At 46.1% G+C, this 13,520-nt stretch overlaps 1 protein-coding gene across 3 annotated transcripts in view; it reads left to right on the top strand.

Annotated features, from left to right (window-relative positions):
* The window catches only part of FAF1 (Fas associated factor 1), a 216,483-nt gene that overhangs the window by 149,668 nt on the left and 53,295 nt on the right, over positions 1-13,520 (top strand). For all 3 annotated transcript variants that reach the window (XR_012804075.1, XM_075616310.1, XM_075616309.1), the window contains exon 13: positions 2,977-3,131. Coding sequence is in view for 2 of the 3 variants with exons in the window: in XM_075616310.1 (XP_075472425.1) it covers positions 2,977-3,131 (155 nt within the window). In the remaining variant the exon portion in view is untranslated. The remainder of the gene's footprint in view (positions 1-2,976; positions 3,132-13,520) is intronic.

Here is a 13,520-nt window from a genome sequence, read left to right as displayed (position 1 = left end):
TGGGAGTCCCCCAAAGCATTTATTTGGTGTATTTTTAATCTAATGATGCAACTCATTAGAAAATAAAGCAACGAAGTATTTTATACAAAAATGACGGGACTATAATAATAGTAACCACTTTATTTCATAGAGCGCTTTTCTCCCAATGGAAGTGAAAACGAATGACAATTACAGTATAGTGCGAGCTACCCAGCACATAGGATTGCTACAGACTACACTAAATAATCTCATCTGGCTCTCATCCAAAGGGAGCTAAGGGACTGCCCTATGAATTGGGAAAGAGTTGCAGATTCAGTGCTAACTTAAGCGGTTCTGAACAAGATATTTTATCTCCATATGGCACGGGAATGAAAATTAGATTGCATGCTCTTTCGGGCAGGGATTTAAGGCACCGGTGTTATGTGCCCGTGGAGGGCACTGGATACACGGTTTGTATGTGACACACATTTCTTGGTATAACTAATTTTTAGAATATGAAGTTTACACATCGGTGTGACGCTTCAACACAGATTCACTTCCCTCTCCTGTAGGTTGAACATATTTGTCCCTTATACATATTGTTCTTTTTACATCCTCCTCACGTGTGGGAAATAGTCCAATAGTTATCCGTTTTAGATACCTTATAAAGGTGGCCACTCCTGGGAATATTCTCCTAATTGCCGTCACTCTTTGCTGTGTGGCTGAAATCTGCTACACGCATGTGATTTAGATTATTTAATTTGCTATGTGAAATATGTGATCCAGCTATTTGACGGAAGGGTGGGGGGGAAGAAGTTCGGTGCAGAATGCAGTTACCTTTTCTAGAAACTGTGCCTACACTTTTATTTATGATTTGTTTTTTATTGCTGCTTTTGCAGAGCCAGGGAGACTAGAATTGCCATCTCCCGACCACAAAGCGGGACAACAACAAAGGAAAGATTAAAGGGTTTAGAGTGAGGTCAATATGGGTTTTTCTCTAACTAAACACTTTCCTACGGTTTCCTTGCGGGGGAAATAATGAAGCCGTGCAGGGGCTTTTAAGGGGTTTTCTGGCTTCTCCACCAGCCTGCATTCGCCTGTCTTCCCAGCATGGGCATTTAATCTTCCCCGGCTTTGTGAATTGGTCCAGATGAATAATTGTTGGGCTCTCTGTAAGAGCTGGGAGCTTATTCTAAGGGCCTAAGCACTGTGTAAACACATCCTTACCGTGCCTCTCTCAGAGCCGCTGTAGAATGGGGGAGATTCTAGCACAGTAACTTAGGATATTGCATGGAGGTTGCGCTTTGAAATGCAGAATGGATGATCCTCTGAACAGACACTGCTGATCTTCCCCAGCCTCTTTCTTCCCCTTTCTAAATTAAAGCCCCGCGGGTCGGTAATGTTTAATTACAGGATCCTGCCCGCCCAACACCCAGGATTTCTAATAATAAGAATAATTGTATTTATATAGCGCATTTCTCCCAATGGGACTCAAAGCGCTTCACAGTTACAAAAAGGAAAACAGAAGAAAACATTGAAGGTTATACAACAAGGAAAGATGCAATACAGGATGGGACGGTGCTGTAGCTATTAAATGCCGGACAGGTTGTGGTTCATTAATTCAATGCCTGGGTAAACAGGTAGGTCTTAAGCCTGTTTTTATAGATTCCCAGAGAGGGTGTCTCTCGGACTGTACGAGGCACGCTCTTCCAAGGAGAGGTAGCAGTGTGGCTAAAAGCTCGGGCCCCAGCGGAAGTTGAGGAGATTCTGGGAACTGTTAGGAGTCCTTCATCTGCAGATGGAAGTGAGCGAATGGGACAGTAGGGAGCTAGAAGCTCTGTCAGATAGCTGGGACCCTGGTGATGTAATGCTGTGAATGTCAACAAGCCAATCTTTAAATAAATTCGCCATTTCACAGGCAGCTAGTGTGCAGAGAACGGGGGACAGGTGTCATGTGGCAAGAACGGGTCTGGTTAGTTAACAACCTGGCCGCAGCGTTCTGCACCAGCTGCAGGCGGCGCAGCTCTTTTTCCGGAAGACCCAGGTAGAGTGTGTCACAGTAGTCCAGGCGTGAGGACACAAAGGCATGGACAAGCGTAGTAAGATCCTCTGGTTGGGATAGAGTGCTTAATCCTGGCTATGTTCCTTAGATAGAACAGTTGAGTTTTAGTCCACACTGCTTTCAGGGCTGAATCCGTGTTGTATTTTGTTTACCTCTGCCACACAAGGGGTTAAAGATGCATTTTATCTTCGTGCAAAATTTACTACACCTTGTAATGACTGATTACTGTTGCACCTTACTGTAACTATAAAATCTGCTTTTTGGTAATTGCACACCCGTTACACAATGATCTTCCATATACGCCAGACCTCCCTGTCTGTTAAAGATATTTCCTGACTTGGAGAGGAGAAAGCGATCATTTTTCTACTTTCTCCCTGTAAATATTTCCCCCATCTCCTTTCTAGTCAATAGATGATTTAGAAATCTCCCTCGTTTTCACTGTAAATATGGAGTTTTCCATATTAAACAGTATGTCTGCTTAGCCCTTTCCCTGCTAGAGGTGCCTCCACATTCAAAGGTGACGATGTAGGGCGCGGGTGGCCAACTCCAGGCCTCAAGGGCCACCAACGGGCCAGGTATTAAGGGTATCTTTGCTTCAGCACAGGTGGCTCAGTTGTTGATGGAGCAACCGGTGCTGAAGTAGGGATATCCTTAAAACCTGACCTATTGGTGGCCCTTAAGGACTGGAGTTGACCACCCCTGATGGAGGACCAACCATGACGAATGGCAAGCTGGTATGTGTAAATCCCTCATACCGTTTTCCTGCACTCCTTCAAAGTCCTCCCCGTTCACTTTAGTAGGATACAACTCCTGTTTATAATCATACACAGTACTTTTAATAATGACCTGATGGGAGTCCTTCCTGACCTGATGGGAGTCCTTCCTGACCTGATGGGAGTCCTTCCTGACCTGATGGGAGTCCTTCCTGACCTGCCTTGTCCATGTGTGTGTTTCAGAGAAAGCTTCTGGCTATCTACCTTCACCACGACGAGAGCGTCCTCGCAAACGTGTTCTGCTCCCAGATGCTCTGTGCCGAATCCATTGTCTCATACTTGAGTCAGAACTTCATCACCTGGGCCTGGGACATGACAAAAGAGCCCAACAGAGCCAGGTGAGTCTGTGTGCTATGCAAAATATTAAGATGTTGATGATTATTTTGTAATGCTCTATATTTGGGTGTTGGCTTTCTTTTCCCATTTTCTTCTATTATAACTCTGTTTAGAATGCATGATATAACCTATTTGTGGGACTTGATATCAATGCCTGCCAGTTGTAATTTATCCCAGGACTGTTCAGAAATCTCCATCACCAGCAGTATACTTCCAAGTATATGCAAAACCTGAAAAATACTTTATTTAAGTGTTTACTGTTATGAAATACATGTTAAACCGTGGTGAGTGCGTTGAAAGGCGAGTGCTTTCACGTAATTGCTTATCCATTATAACAGTCCACAAGGGCCACCAACAGGTCAGGTTTTAAGGATATCCCTGGTCTTGAGGACTGGAGTTGGTCACCCCTGAATTATATGATTGTGGATTTTATGCTAAGTGGCACAGCTGCTTCAACTGTCTCCTCCTGAGTCCTACAAGTTGTGTATCCTAGCTACAAGCATCAAACAGCAACAGACCCCATATCACTGCTTAAAATGACATTACGTCTGAATGTTCATGACTCTGTTCTACAGAAGATACGAATAATACAGCAAACTCACACTATTCTCCAACATTAGTGCCCAAGAACGCCAGTCCTCATTGTATTGCAAAAAACAACTACTCTCGGCTCCAAAAATCGCAGTAATGGGAACTCACAGAGCATAGCAAGGAGTCCCAAAATATAATGTCCATATGTAATATCCGTAGATAGTATTCTCTGGACCTACATCCGTAGCATGCAGCAGGTAAGGAACTAATGATAAGTAATATTACGGTAATAGTCAAGAGAGGAAAGATGGACACTGTAGGAGAACTTACTTTTGGACTTTGCTGTTCACCCAATGTTTCATTTACATCATTGTATTGGAGTATGTACCGACTTCACTAAAGGCTCCAAACACCAGTTACTGTATATACAGATATGGTCGCATGTTCAGCATCTTTCCATCGACATTTCCCCTTTGTTTATTTAAATCATTATGTCTTGACTCTAAAAATTCCAAGTTATCATTGCGTTTGTTTTCGGTTTGCCTCTTCCCCTCCCATTTCCCCTCCCATTTTCCCTTGTACGCTAAAGATGTGGCCTCAATGTGCTGTGAAGTTGCTTCTCTGTCTCAGGGAAGCTTTGGGCTCCTCTTAACGGAACCCTTTAATAACATGCAAAGGGATATACCCACACAGGGAAGCGGCTATACCACGGGGAAGCGACTGACTATAACACGGAAAGTGCCTGGCTATAACACGGGGAAGTGGCTATAACACGGGGAAGCGACTGACTATAACACGGAAAGTGCCTGGCTATAACACGGAAAGTGCCGGGCTGTAACACGGGGAAGTGGCTATAACACGGGGAAGTGGCTATAACACGGGGAAGTGGCTATAACACGGGGAAGTGGCTATAACACGGGGAAGCGGCTATAACACGGGGAAGCGGCTGGCTATACTGCGGGGAAGCGGCTCCGGGAAGTGGATATACCACGGGGACACGTCTGGCTATACCACGGGAAGGGGGTGTTGGCTGTAACAAGGGGAAGCGGCTGGCTATAACACGGGGAAGCGGCTATAACACGGGGAAGTGGCTATAACACGGGGAAGTGGCTATAACACGGGGAAGTGGCTGTAACACGGGGAAGCGGCTATAACACGGGAAGCGGCTATAACACGGGGAAGCGGCTATAACACGGGGAAGCGGCTGTAACACGGGGAAGCGGCTGTAACACGGGGAAGCGGCTGTAACACGGGGAAGCGGCTATAACACGGGGAAGCGGCTGGCTATACCACGGGAAGGGGGTGTTGGCTGTAACAAGGGGACACGTCTGGCTATACCACGGGAAGGGGGTGTTGGCTGTAACAAGGGGAAGCGGCTGGCTATAACACGGGGAAGCGGCTATAACACGGGGAAGTGGCTATAACACGGGGAAGTGGCTATAACACGGGGAAGTGGCTGTAACACGGGGAAGCGGCTGTAACACGGGGAAGCGGCTATAACACGGGAAGCGGCTATAACACGGGGAAGCGGCTATAACACGGGGAAGCGGCTGTAACACGGGGAAGCGGCTGTAACACGGGGAAGCGGCTGTAACACGGGGAAGCGGCTATAACACGGGGAAGCGGCTGTAACACGGGGAAGCGGCTATAACACGGGAAGCGGCTGGCTATAACACGGGGAAGCGGCTGGCTATAACACGGGAAGCGGCTATAACACGGGGAAGTGGCTATAACACGGGAAGTGGCTGGCTATAACACGGGGAAGCGGCTATAACACGGGAAGTGGCTGGCTATAACACGGGGAAGCGGCTATAACACGGAAGCTGCTATAACACGGGGAAGCGGCTATAACACGGAAGCGGCTATAACACGGGAAGCGGCGGCTATAACACGGGAAGCGGCTGCTATAACACGGGAAGCTGCTATAACACGGGAAGCTGCTATAACACGGGGAAGCGGCTGGCTATAACACGGGGAAGCAGCTGGCTATAACACGGGAAGCGGCTGCTATAACACGGGAAGCTGCTATAACACGGGGAAGCGGCTGGCTATAACACGGGAAGCGGCTGCTATAACACGGGAAGCGGCTATAACACGGGGAAGCGGCTGTAACACGGGGAAGCGGCTATAACACGGGGAAGTGGCTATAACACGGGAAGCGGCTGGCTATAACACGGGGAAGCAGCTGGCTATAACACGGGAAGCGGCTATAACACGGGGAAGTGGCTGGCTATAACACGGGAAGTGGCTAGCTATAACACGGGGAAGCGGCTATAACACGGGAAGTGGCTATAACACGGGGAAGTGGCTATAACACGGGGAAGCGGCTGGCTATAACACGGAAGCTGCTATAACACGGGGAAGCGGCTATAACACGGGAAGCGGCTATAACACGGAAGCTGCTATAACACGGGGAAGCGGCTGGCTATAACACGGGAAGCGGCTGCTATAACACGGGAAGCTGCTATAACACGGGAAGCGGCTGCTATAACACGGGGAAGCAGCTGGCTATAACACGGGAAGCGGCTGCTATAACACGGGAAGCGGCTATAACACGGGAAGCTGCTATAACACGGGAAGCTGCTATAACACGGGGAAGCGGCTGGCTATAACACGGGAAGCGGCTGCTATAACACGGGAAGCGGCTGCTGTAACACGGGAAGCGGCTGCTATAACACGGAAGCTGCTATAACACGGGAAGCGGCTGCTATAACACGGAAGCTGCTATAACACGGGGAAGCGGCTGGCTATAACACGGGAAGCGGCTGCTGTAACACGGGAAGCGGCTGCTATAACACGGGAAGCGGCTGGCTATAACACGGGAAGCGGCTGCTGTAACACGGGAAGCGGCTGCTATAACACGGAAGCTGCTATAACACGGGAAGCGGCTGCTATAACACGGAAGCTGCTATAACACGGGGAAGCGGCTGGCTATAACACGGGAAGCCGTATGCCACGCTGAGCATGCACTCGCAGGCTCTTCCAGCAAACGGGTTTAAAAGCCAAATTAAAACATTTCTGCAAAGAGAGACATAAGGACCTGGGGCCCTTTATGAAGTAAACTCCGTACACTGTTTGTCCCTGGCGAAACTCTCTGCTGTGACCATTCACTGTCACCAAGGACTCCCCTCCCAACCTTTTATGCATAACTGCATGCAGAATGAAACACTCTTCCGTACCCATCTGCAGCAGCTCCGTTCAGATGGATACCTGCTGTTGTTTTGTCCTGCACCCTATTTGAATCAGCAGCCCCTTTTATTTTACAATAACAAAAATTGCGGTGTAGTTTCTTTAGGAAAAAAAGCAGTGTGACAGAGCTTCTTCTGTGTGTGACAATCGGTAGCCCCGTAATTGCTTTGTAATGTTTTACCAAAGGAGTTCATTAAGTAGCAGAACTTTGCTACACTATAGAAGTTTGCCGGTTGCACCAGGCCCGGCCGCTAGAAAACCCTCGGCGCAGCTGTTCCTTATTAACGCGTTCTTCTACATGTTGCTGCACAAGGAACACATCGTCGTTTAACCTTTTAACTGCCCAGATAGCCCACCACTGCTGACCTCTCGGAACTATTCTGCCAGTGCTCAGCTATAAAAGGGATATTAACCCATTTCCTGCCAGCGGGCCTTTCGCCCCCTGCCTAGTTCAGCACTAACGAGGTTTAAAGCCAGAGTCCGCGCTGGCCGCTGTTTTTATTTCAGGGGATATAAGCATTTTAAATATTAGGTGTTCCAGGTGGTTAAAAGCCCGCTTTCCTCTGAGCCCACTGGGGGGTAACGGTTATCAAGGGAACCTCAGAAACTAGAGATTTAAAAAAAAAAAAATAATACTTTCTAATGTTTAAAAACGTGATATTCTTCAGGAACAGAATATGCGCAGGGGGCTAAATACTAACATTATGTAAGTTCAACTTAGGCTTCTGGGGGGAATTGCTATTTTAAAGCATTATATTTTTTCAAACATGCATCACCTCATATAACCTTTTTATGCTTTCTACAGAAGTTTTCTATCCTGTAACTCTCCAGATGCAGGTCCATATTTACTAAGTGGTGCTATTTCAGAAGGCATCCTGTGATCCATTCAAGTGATGTATCACTTAGTAAAAAATTTAAAAATAAAAATAAACATCTGCTAGTGTTTTCTGCAGTGTATCAAAGATCAAAAAATCTTATGTTTTAGAAGAAAATGTTGAATGGGCTGTTTGGTTTCTAAATGGTAAATTCAGAAGCATTCAACCAGAGAGCTAAATATTGAAAAATGGTTCCTGCCATGTATCTCCATCTTGGTGGATTGGTTGATTTGTGCAATACACACTTTTCTGCCTTTCTGCAGCTTATTTTCTGCTGTCTGCATTGAGTCTTTTCTTTCTGTGGCTGCATCTCTCCCGATCTAGGATTTTATTTTGTGGTAATCTATAATAATGTCCTGGTCCATTAAAAGGTATTGCAGCCTCCAATTATTTCTTCTTTTTTTTCTAAGATATTCTACATACACAAAGTAATATAAGTATAAAATACAGGCTGTTGCTAGCAATCAATAAACAGATTGCAGAGAGTACAACTGTCCGTGTAAAATCCTTGTACAGAAATGCCAATAATAAGAAATTGCCATGTTGCAAAAAAAGTATGTCCTCAGGAAATGTAAGATATTCACAGTCTGCAAAGTGCTAGTCAGTGGTTTTTCGTATTACTTGAAAAACTTTTTGGGACGTATTAAAAAAAAATATGAGCACAGTATGTGAGATAATACATATGCAGTGAGTTGTACCTAATGTTTATGTAATAACCACAGGCTTCAGCTGAAGAAATCCTGGAAGTAAGGGGGTGATGTAGCAAAAGTAAAAGAAACAGCAGCGGACAGTAACCATATTGTATGTGATTGGTAGGCAACAGGCAGCCCCCAAAACTCTGGCCGCCCCAGTGGTTTCTGGCATGCATCATAGCTTCTCCCCACTCTCTCAGCTGCTTAATAACTGTGTGCTGATATATACAATGCTGCCCGCTCCTCTCCTACACTGATAAATACAGTACTGCTCGCTCCTCTCCTGTGCTGATAAATACAGTACTGCTCGCTCCTCTCCTGTGCTGATAAATACAGTACTGCTCGCTCCTCTCCTGTGCTGATAAATACAGTACTGCCCCGCTCCTCTCCTGCGCTGATAAACACTGTACTGCCCGCTCCTCTCCTGTGCTGATAAATACAGTACTGCCCGCTCCTCTCCTGTGCTGATAAATACAGTACTGCCCGCTCCTCTCCTGCGCTGATAAATACAGTACTGCCCGCTCCTCTCCTGTGCTGATAAATACAGTACTGCCCGCTCCTCTCCTGTGCTGATAAATACAGTACTGCCCGCTCCTCTCCTGCGCTGATAAATACTGTACTGCCCGCTCCTCTCATGCGCTGATAAATACAGTACTGCCCCCTCCTCTCCTGTGCTGATAAATACAGTACTGCCCGCTCCACTCCTGTGCTGATAAATACAGTACTGCCCGCTCCTCTCCTGTGCTGATAAATACAGTACTGCCCGCTACTCCGTCAGTCTTTGACTGAGCCACTGATTGAGCCACCTGTGCTGAAGCAGGGATATCCTGAAAACCTGACCTGTTGGTGGCCCTTGAAGACTGGAGTTAACCATCCCTGCTCTATAACTTGCTAACACTCATGCAAGAGTTCATGATCTGAGGCAGCTCCTATGTGTAGACGGTCTCTGCCCTCTGTCCCCTTTATAGAGCAATTAGCCATGTTCACAGGTGCTGACCCTTGCTGCTAACCTCTTTGAACATTCTACGCTTGAATGAAGACTATTTGACCATGTCATTCCAGCTTTGCCCTTCCGTTTCATGCCCCAGGTGTGGCTCCTGGGTGTTATTTCCCAGCCGCTTCCCACAGAGGGAATGTATTGTAGATATTAAATCCGATATGTATTGTGCAGCTCGTTAACACTCGATCGGATAAAAGTGCGAAGAGGACTCGACCCTTTCGTTGCCAGAGGAGTCCGCAATGCATTGCAGCACTTTGCAATGTGCTGTAAGGAGTTGCAGGTCCCTCTGGGTGAAAGGGTTCATTAATCCTGCTCTGAGCCGCTCTCATGAACGCTGTTTTCTGTCCCTTCATGCCATTTTGTTTTTGTACCCGAGATACTGAGCCGTGAACTACTTGGTCTCAGGGATGGACCTTCCAGGTATCGCCATAGAAACCGCAGAGGCCAAACACACAGAAAAATATCGCCAAGATATAAGGCGAATTCTGCCTGGTGAGCAAGGCATGCGGAGTAATGTGTTTCCAGGCTCTCTGGCTGAAAGGGGGTTACATGGATATGCGAGATACTCTCATCAGCGGCACTGGTGCGAGATCAGCGATGCGGTTCCCTGTGAGTGACATGCACATCGCTGCACTGTTCTCATTCTCCTGTCTTTCAGGGTATCTATATATAAAGCACTGATATAAAGCACTTTAAACACGGCTTGTACAGTGTAGCAAACTTCTCCAGCACTGAAGGTGTTAAAACCGCAGTCACCGGGGAAATGTTGCCCTCTCCCCCTTCCCCCCGGAGAGTGGGGCGCTCTGCATCATTTCTCCTTCCGGGGTCTAACCTCTGATAACTAATCTGATGCGTGTTTAATCTTTGGACAGCAAAACAGGGAGGGAAAGGTGACGTGCGCATAAAGAGAATTCGTAATCTCTGTGGGACAGAAGTGCGCTGGGATTATATTCCATGTACCGTGCTGTGTGCTATGTCTGTGCGCTAGGAATATAAAAGCATAGAAATTTACGATTTGGCTCATTTCCTTCTTTGTCTGTAAAAGCTTATATGATCTCCTTATTTTAGGGTAGCCTTAAACTATAAACATGGAGACCTTCACATTTCTGTATCAAAATATTCAGATTTCCTACTATTTGCATTGGAGTGAGGGCCAGATGTGCAAGGGCACTGCGGGGAGAGGGGGCCAAATGTGCGCGGGTGCTGTGGGGAAAGGTGGCCAGATGTTCAAGGTCACTGCACAGAGAGGGGTTCAGACGTGCAAGGTCACTGCAGGAGAGAGGGGCAGATGTGCAAGGGCACTGCAGGAAGAGAAGGGGTCAGATGTGCAAGGGACTGCGGGAAGAGAGGGGGCCAGATGTGCATGGGTGCAGCGGGAGAGAGGGGGCCAGATATGCAAGGGTACAGCCGGGGAGAGGGGGCCAGATGTGCAAGGGTGCAGCGGGAGAGAGGGGGCCAAGATGTGCAAGGGTGCAGCTGGTAGAAAGGAACAGATGTGCAGCGGGTATAGGGGGCCAGATGTGCAAGGCCGCTGCTGGAGACACCACAGCAGGTCTCCTCCCTTTTTTTCCATGATTTCTTCTGGTCATTTTCTCTCTTTCTTGTGTGCTTCTGATTATAGTGTCGCTCTTAACCAAACGTCAAGATCAATTTGCAGCCTGGTTTAACTGGAGGTTTGCGTTCCGCCGGGAGCAATTGTCCCTGCACACAATGCCGTGTGTTCTTGTAACTTCAGACGCTTTGAGAAGGATCATGGCCGGGGCAGCATCTAATGACTTTATTAGTGTTGGGTTTCAAAACGGGCTCAGTAATTGTTCACATCTCTTTGTTAGCCGGGCATAATTACTGCACAGCATTGTCCAGGGCTGCACTTGTGAATGCTTTCCTTAATAGCACCAAAAAAAAAAATAAAAAAAAGGAGAAGAAATAAGAGGTGAAAGTCTCAGTAGATTATAAACAAGCCAGGCTGGATGCGGTCAGGGTTTAACTGTTTAAAATACCTTTCTTGCCCTGTCACTAAAATAGGTAAACTAACCTTCTTAGGAAATACGTTATGGGATGATTCAGTGTGACCAGTGGAAGAAAGGTTTACCCAGCCCTTAAGAGATCAGTTTTCTCTTAATGATAAGTTTGCTGTGGATTCCCATTCCTCCAGTAAATGAGTTAAATAGGCAGCAGGAAGATTTGCTTTTCACAAGGTGATAATCCTATTTTTGAATGGCAGCGGTACAGTAGGAAAGAAAAAAAAAAGAAGGATAGCAGAATCTGTGAACATGGCAATTCCATTCTCTTCTCATATGGAAACAGCTGGTGGCCGTGAGAAATGAAATGAGGAAGCAATAAAGTGATTAAGAACATTGCTCTTTTAATAGTTAGTTTTCCAGGTGACACTATTATTTTGCTATTATTATTTGTACATCGTACCAGCAGCAAAAGCCAAACATAGAATTTATAGGATGGAGAAGTTCCTGTCTCCATACAGTATTGTGTGTGTGAATATGTATATGTGTAGATATATATGTAAAACATACTGGACACCTAACAAGCTCCTATTGAACCCCCAAAATGACCACAACATATATATAAGCATATGAGTGTCACAGAGGAGTGCTACTGAGCATGGCAATATATATTTTAAAACCAGAGACCGAACATAAAACACAGACAAAGCTCAGTTTTTAGCACATCCAGTGAGACTCATACACGGTACAGTGCCTAAATATATATGTATAAATATCTAATAAGTAAAATGGTCTTTTAGTTTGACATTTTTGGCCAAAATTGTTGTAAGCCCCTGAGCCAACGCCAAGGCAGACCACATATCAGGGGTCCCTAACGCTAATATAAATTCTTAATAACCTGTGTAATAACAGGAAGAATGATTTATAGTAAATCTGTCAATATTAGTTGCAAAGTTCTGAGTCTGACTGAAGCTTTTATTAACCTGTACATTACCAGGAAAAGCACTCTGTATTAGAGATGTCACAGCCAAACTGCAAGCAGGCAAGTTCCCCTGAGTGGAAGATGCTATGGAGTGAGCCCATAACCATTTAAATGTGGGAGGGGGTGAGCTTAAATTAGGAAGGAGGTTGCCACCCTCCAATCAGCCATGACTAGCTGGACAAGAATTGTAAAACATACTGGACACCTAACAAGCTCCTATTGAACCCCCAAAATGACCACAACATATATATAAGCATATGAGTGTCACAGAGGAGTGCTACTGAGCATGGCAATATATATTTTAAAACCAGAGACCGAACATAAAACACAGACAAAGCTCAGTTTTTAGCACATCCAGTGAGACTCATACACGGTACAGTGCCTAAATATATATGTATAAATATCTAATAAGTAAAATGGTCTTTTAGTTTGACATTTTTGGCCAAAATTGTTGTAAGCCCCTGAGCCAACGCCAAGGCAGACCACATATCAGGGGTCCCTAACGCTAATATAAATTCTTAATAACCTGTGTAATAACAGGAAGAATGATTTATAGTAAATCTGTCAATATTAGTTGCAAAGTTTACAATTCTTGTCCAGCTAGTCATGGCTGATTGGAGGGTGGCAACCTCCTTCCCAATTTAAGCTCACCCCCTCCCACATTTAAATGGTTATGGGCTCACTCCATAGCATCTTCCACTCAGTTCCTGCTAGGAACGAAACGCGTCAGAGTTTGGCTCTGTAGCTTTTTCTTGTGTAATATGCACTAATAAATACTTTTTATTATTTATTGCGTGTCTACATTCATACCCCAGCGGCAGCAGTGAACCGCCTCGCAACTTTCTATTTTTGTACTATTTACCTTTGGGCTGGAGCACGCTGTTTCCTCTTCCGGTTCATTCAACCAGTGACGTCATCGCAGATCGGAGCCCGGCGAGTCAAGCCTGTGAGTAATCTCCTTTCCCCTACCTCCGTGTGAGGTCTCCTGAGTACGTGGCTGACACCGGGTGTAGGAGGGCAGTGGCGGAGGGTAGCGGTGTACTTAGCCTGTGCTTCCTGGTTAGGAGACACGGCGGTATCACTGCTATTTATTCCACCTTACCACAATTAGCCCCTATCCGTGATAGTCAGTAGCCATGTACTCCTAAGGGGTGTTACCAG

The sequence above is a fragment of the Ascaphus truei genome, chromosome 10 (genome assembly GCF_040206685.1).
Source record: "Ascaphus truei isolate aAscTru1 chromosome 10, aAscTru1.hap1, whole genome shotgun sequence".
NCBI lineage: Eukaryota > Metazoa > Chordata > Amphibia > Anura > Ascaphidae > Ascaphus > Ascaphus truei.
Note: the sequence above shows the minus strand (reverse complement) of the source record. Positions and strands in the feature narration are given on the sequence as shown.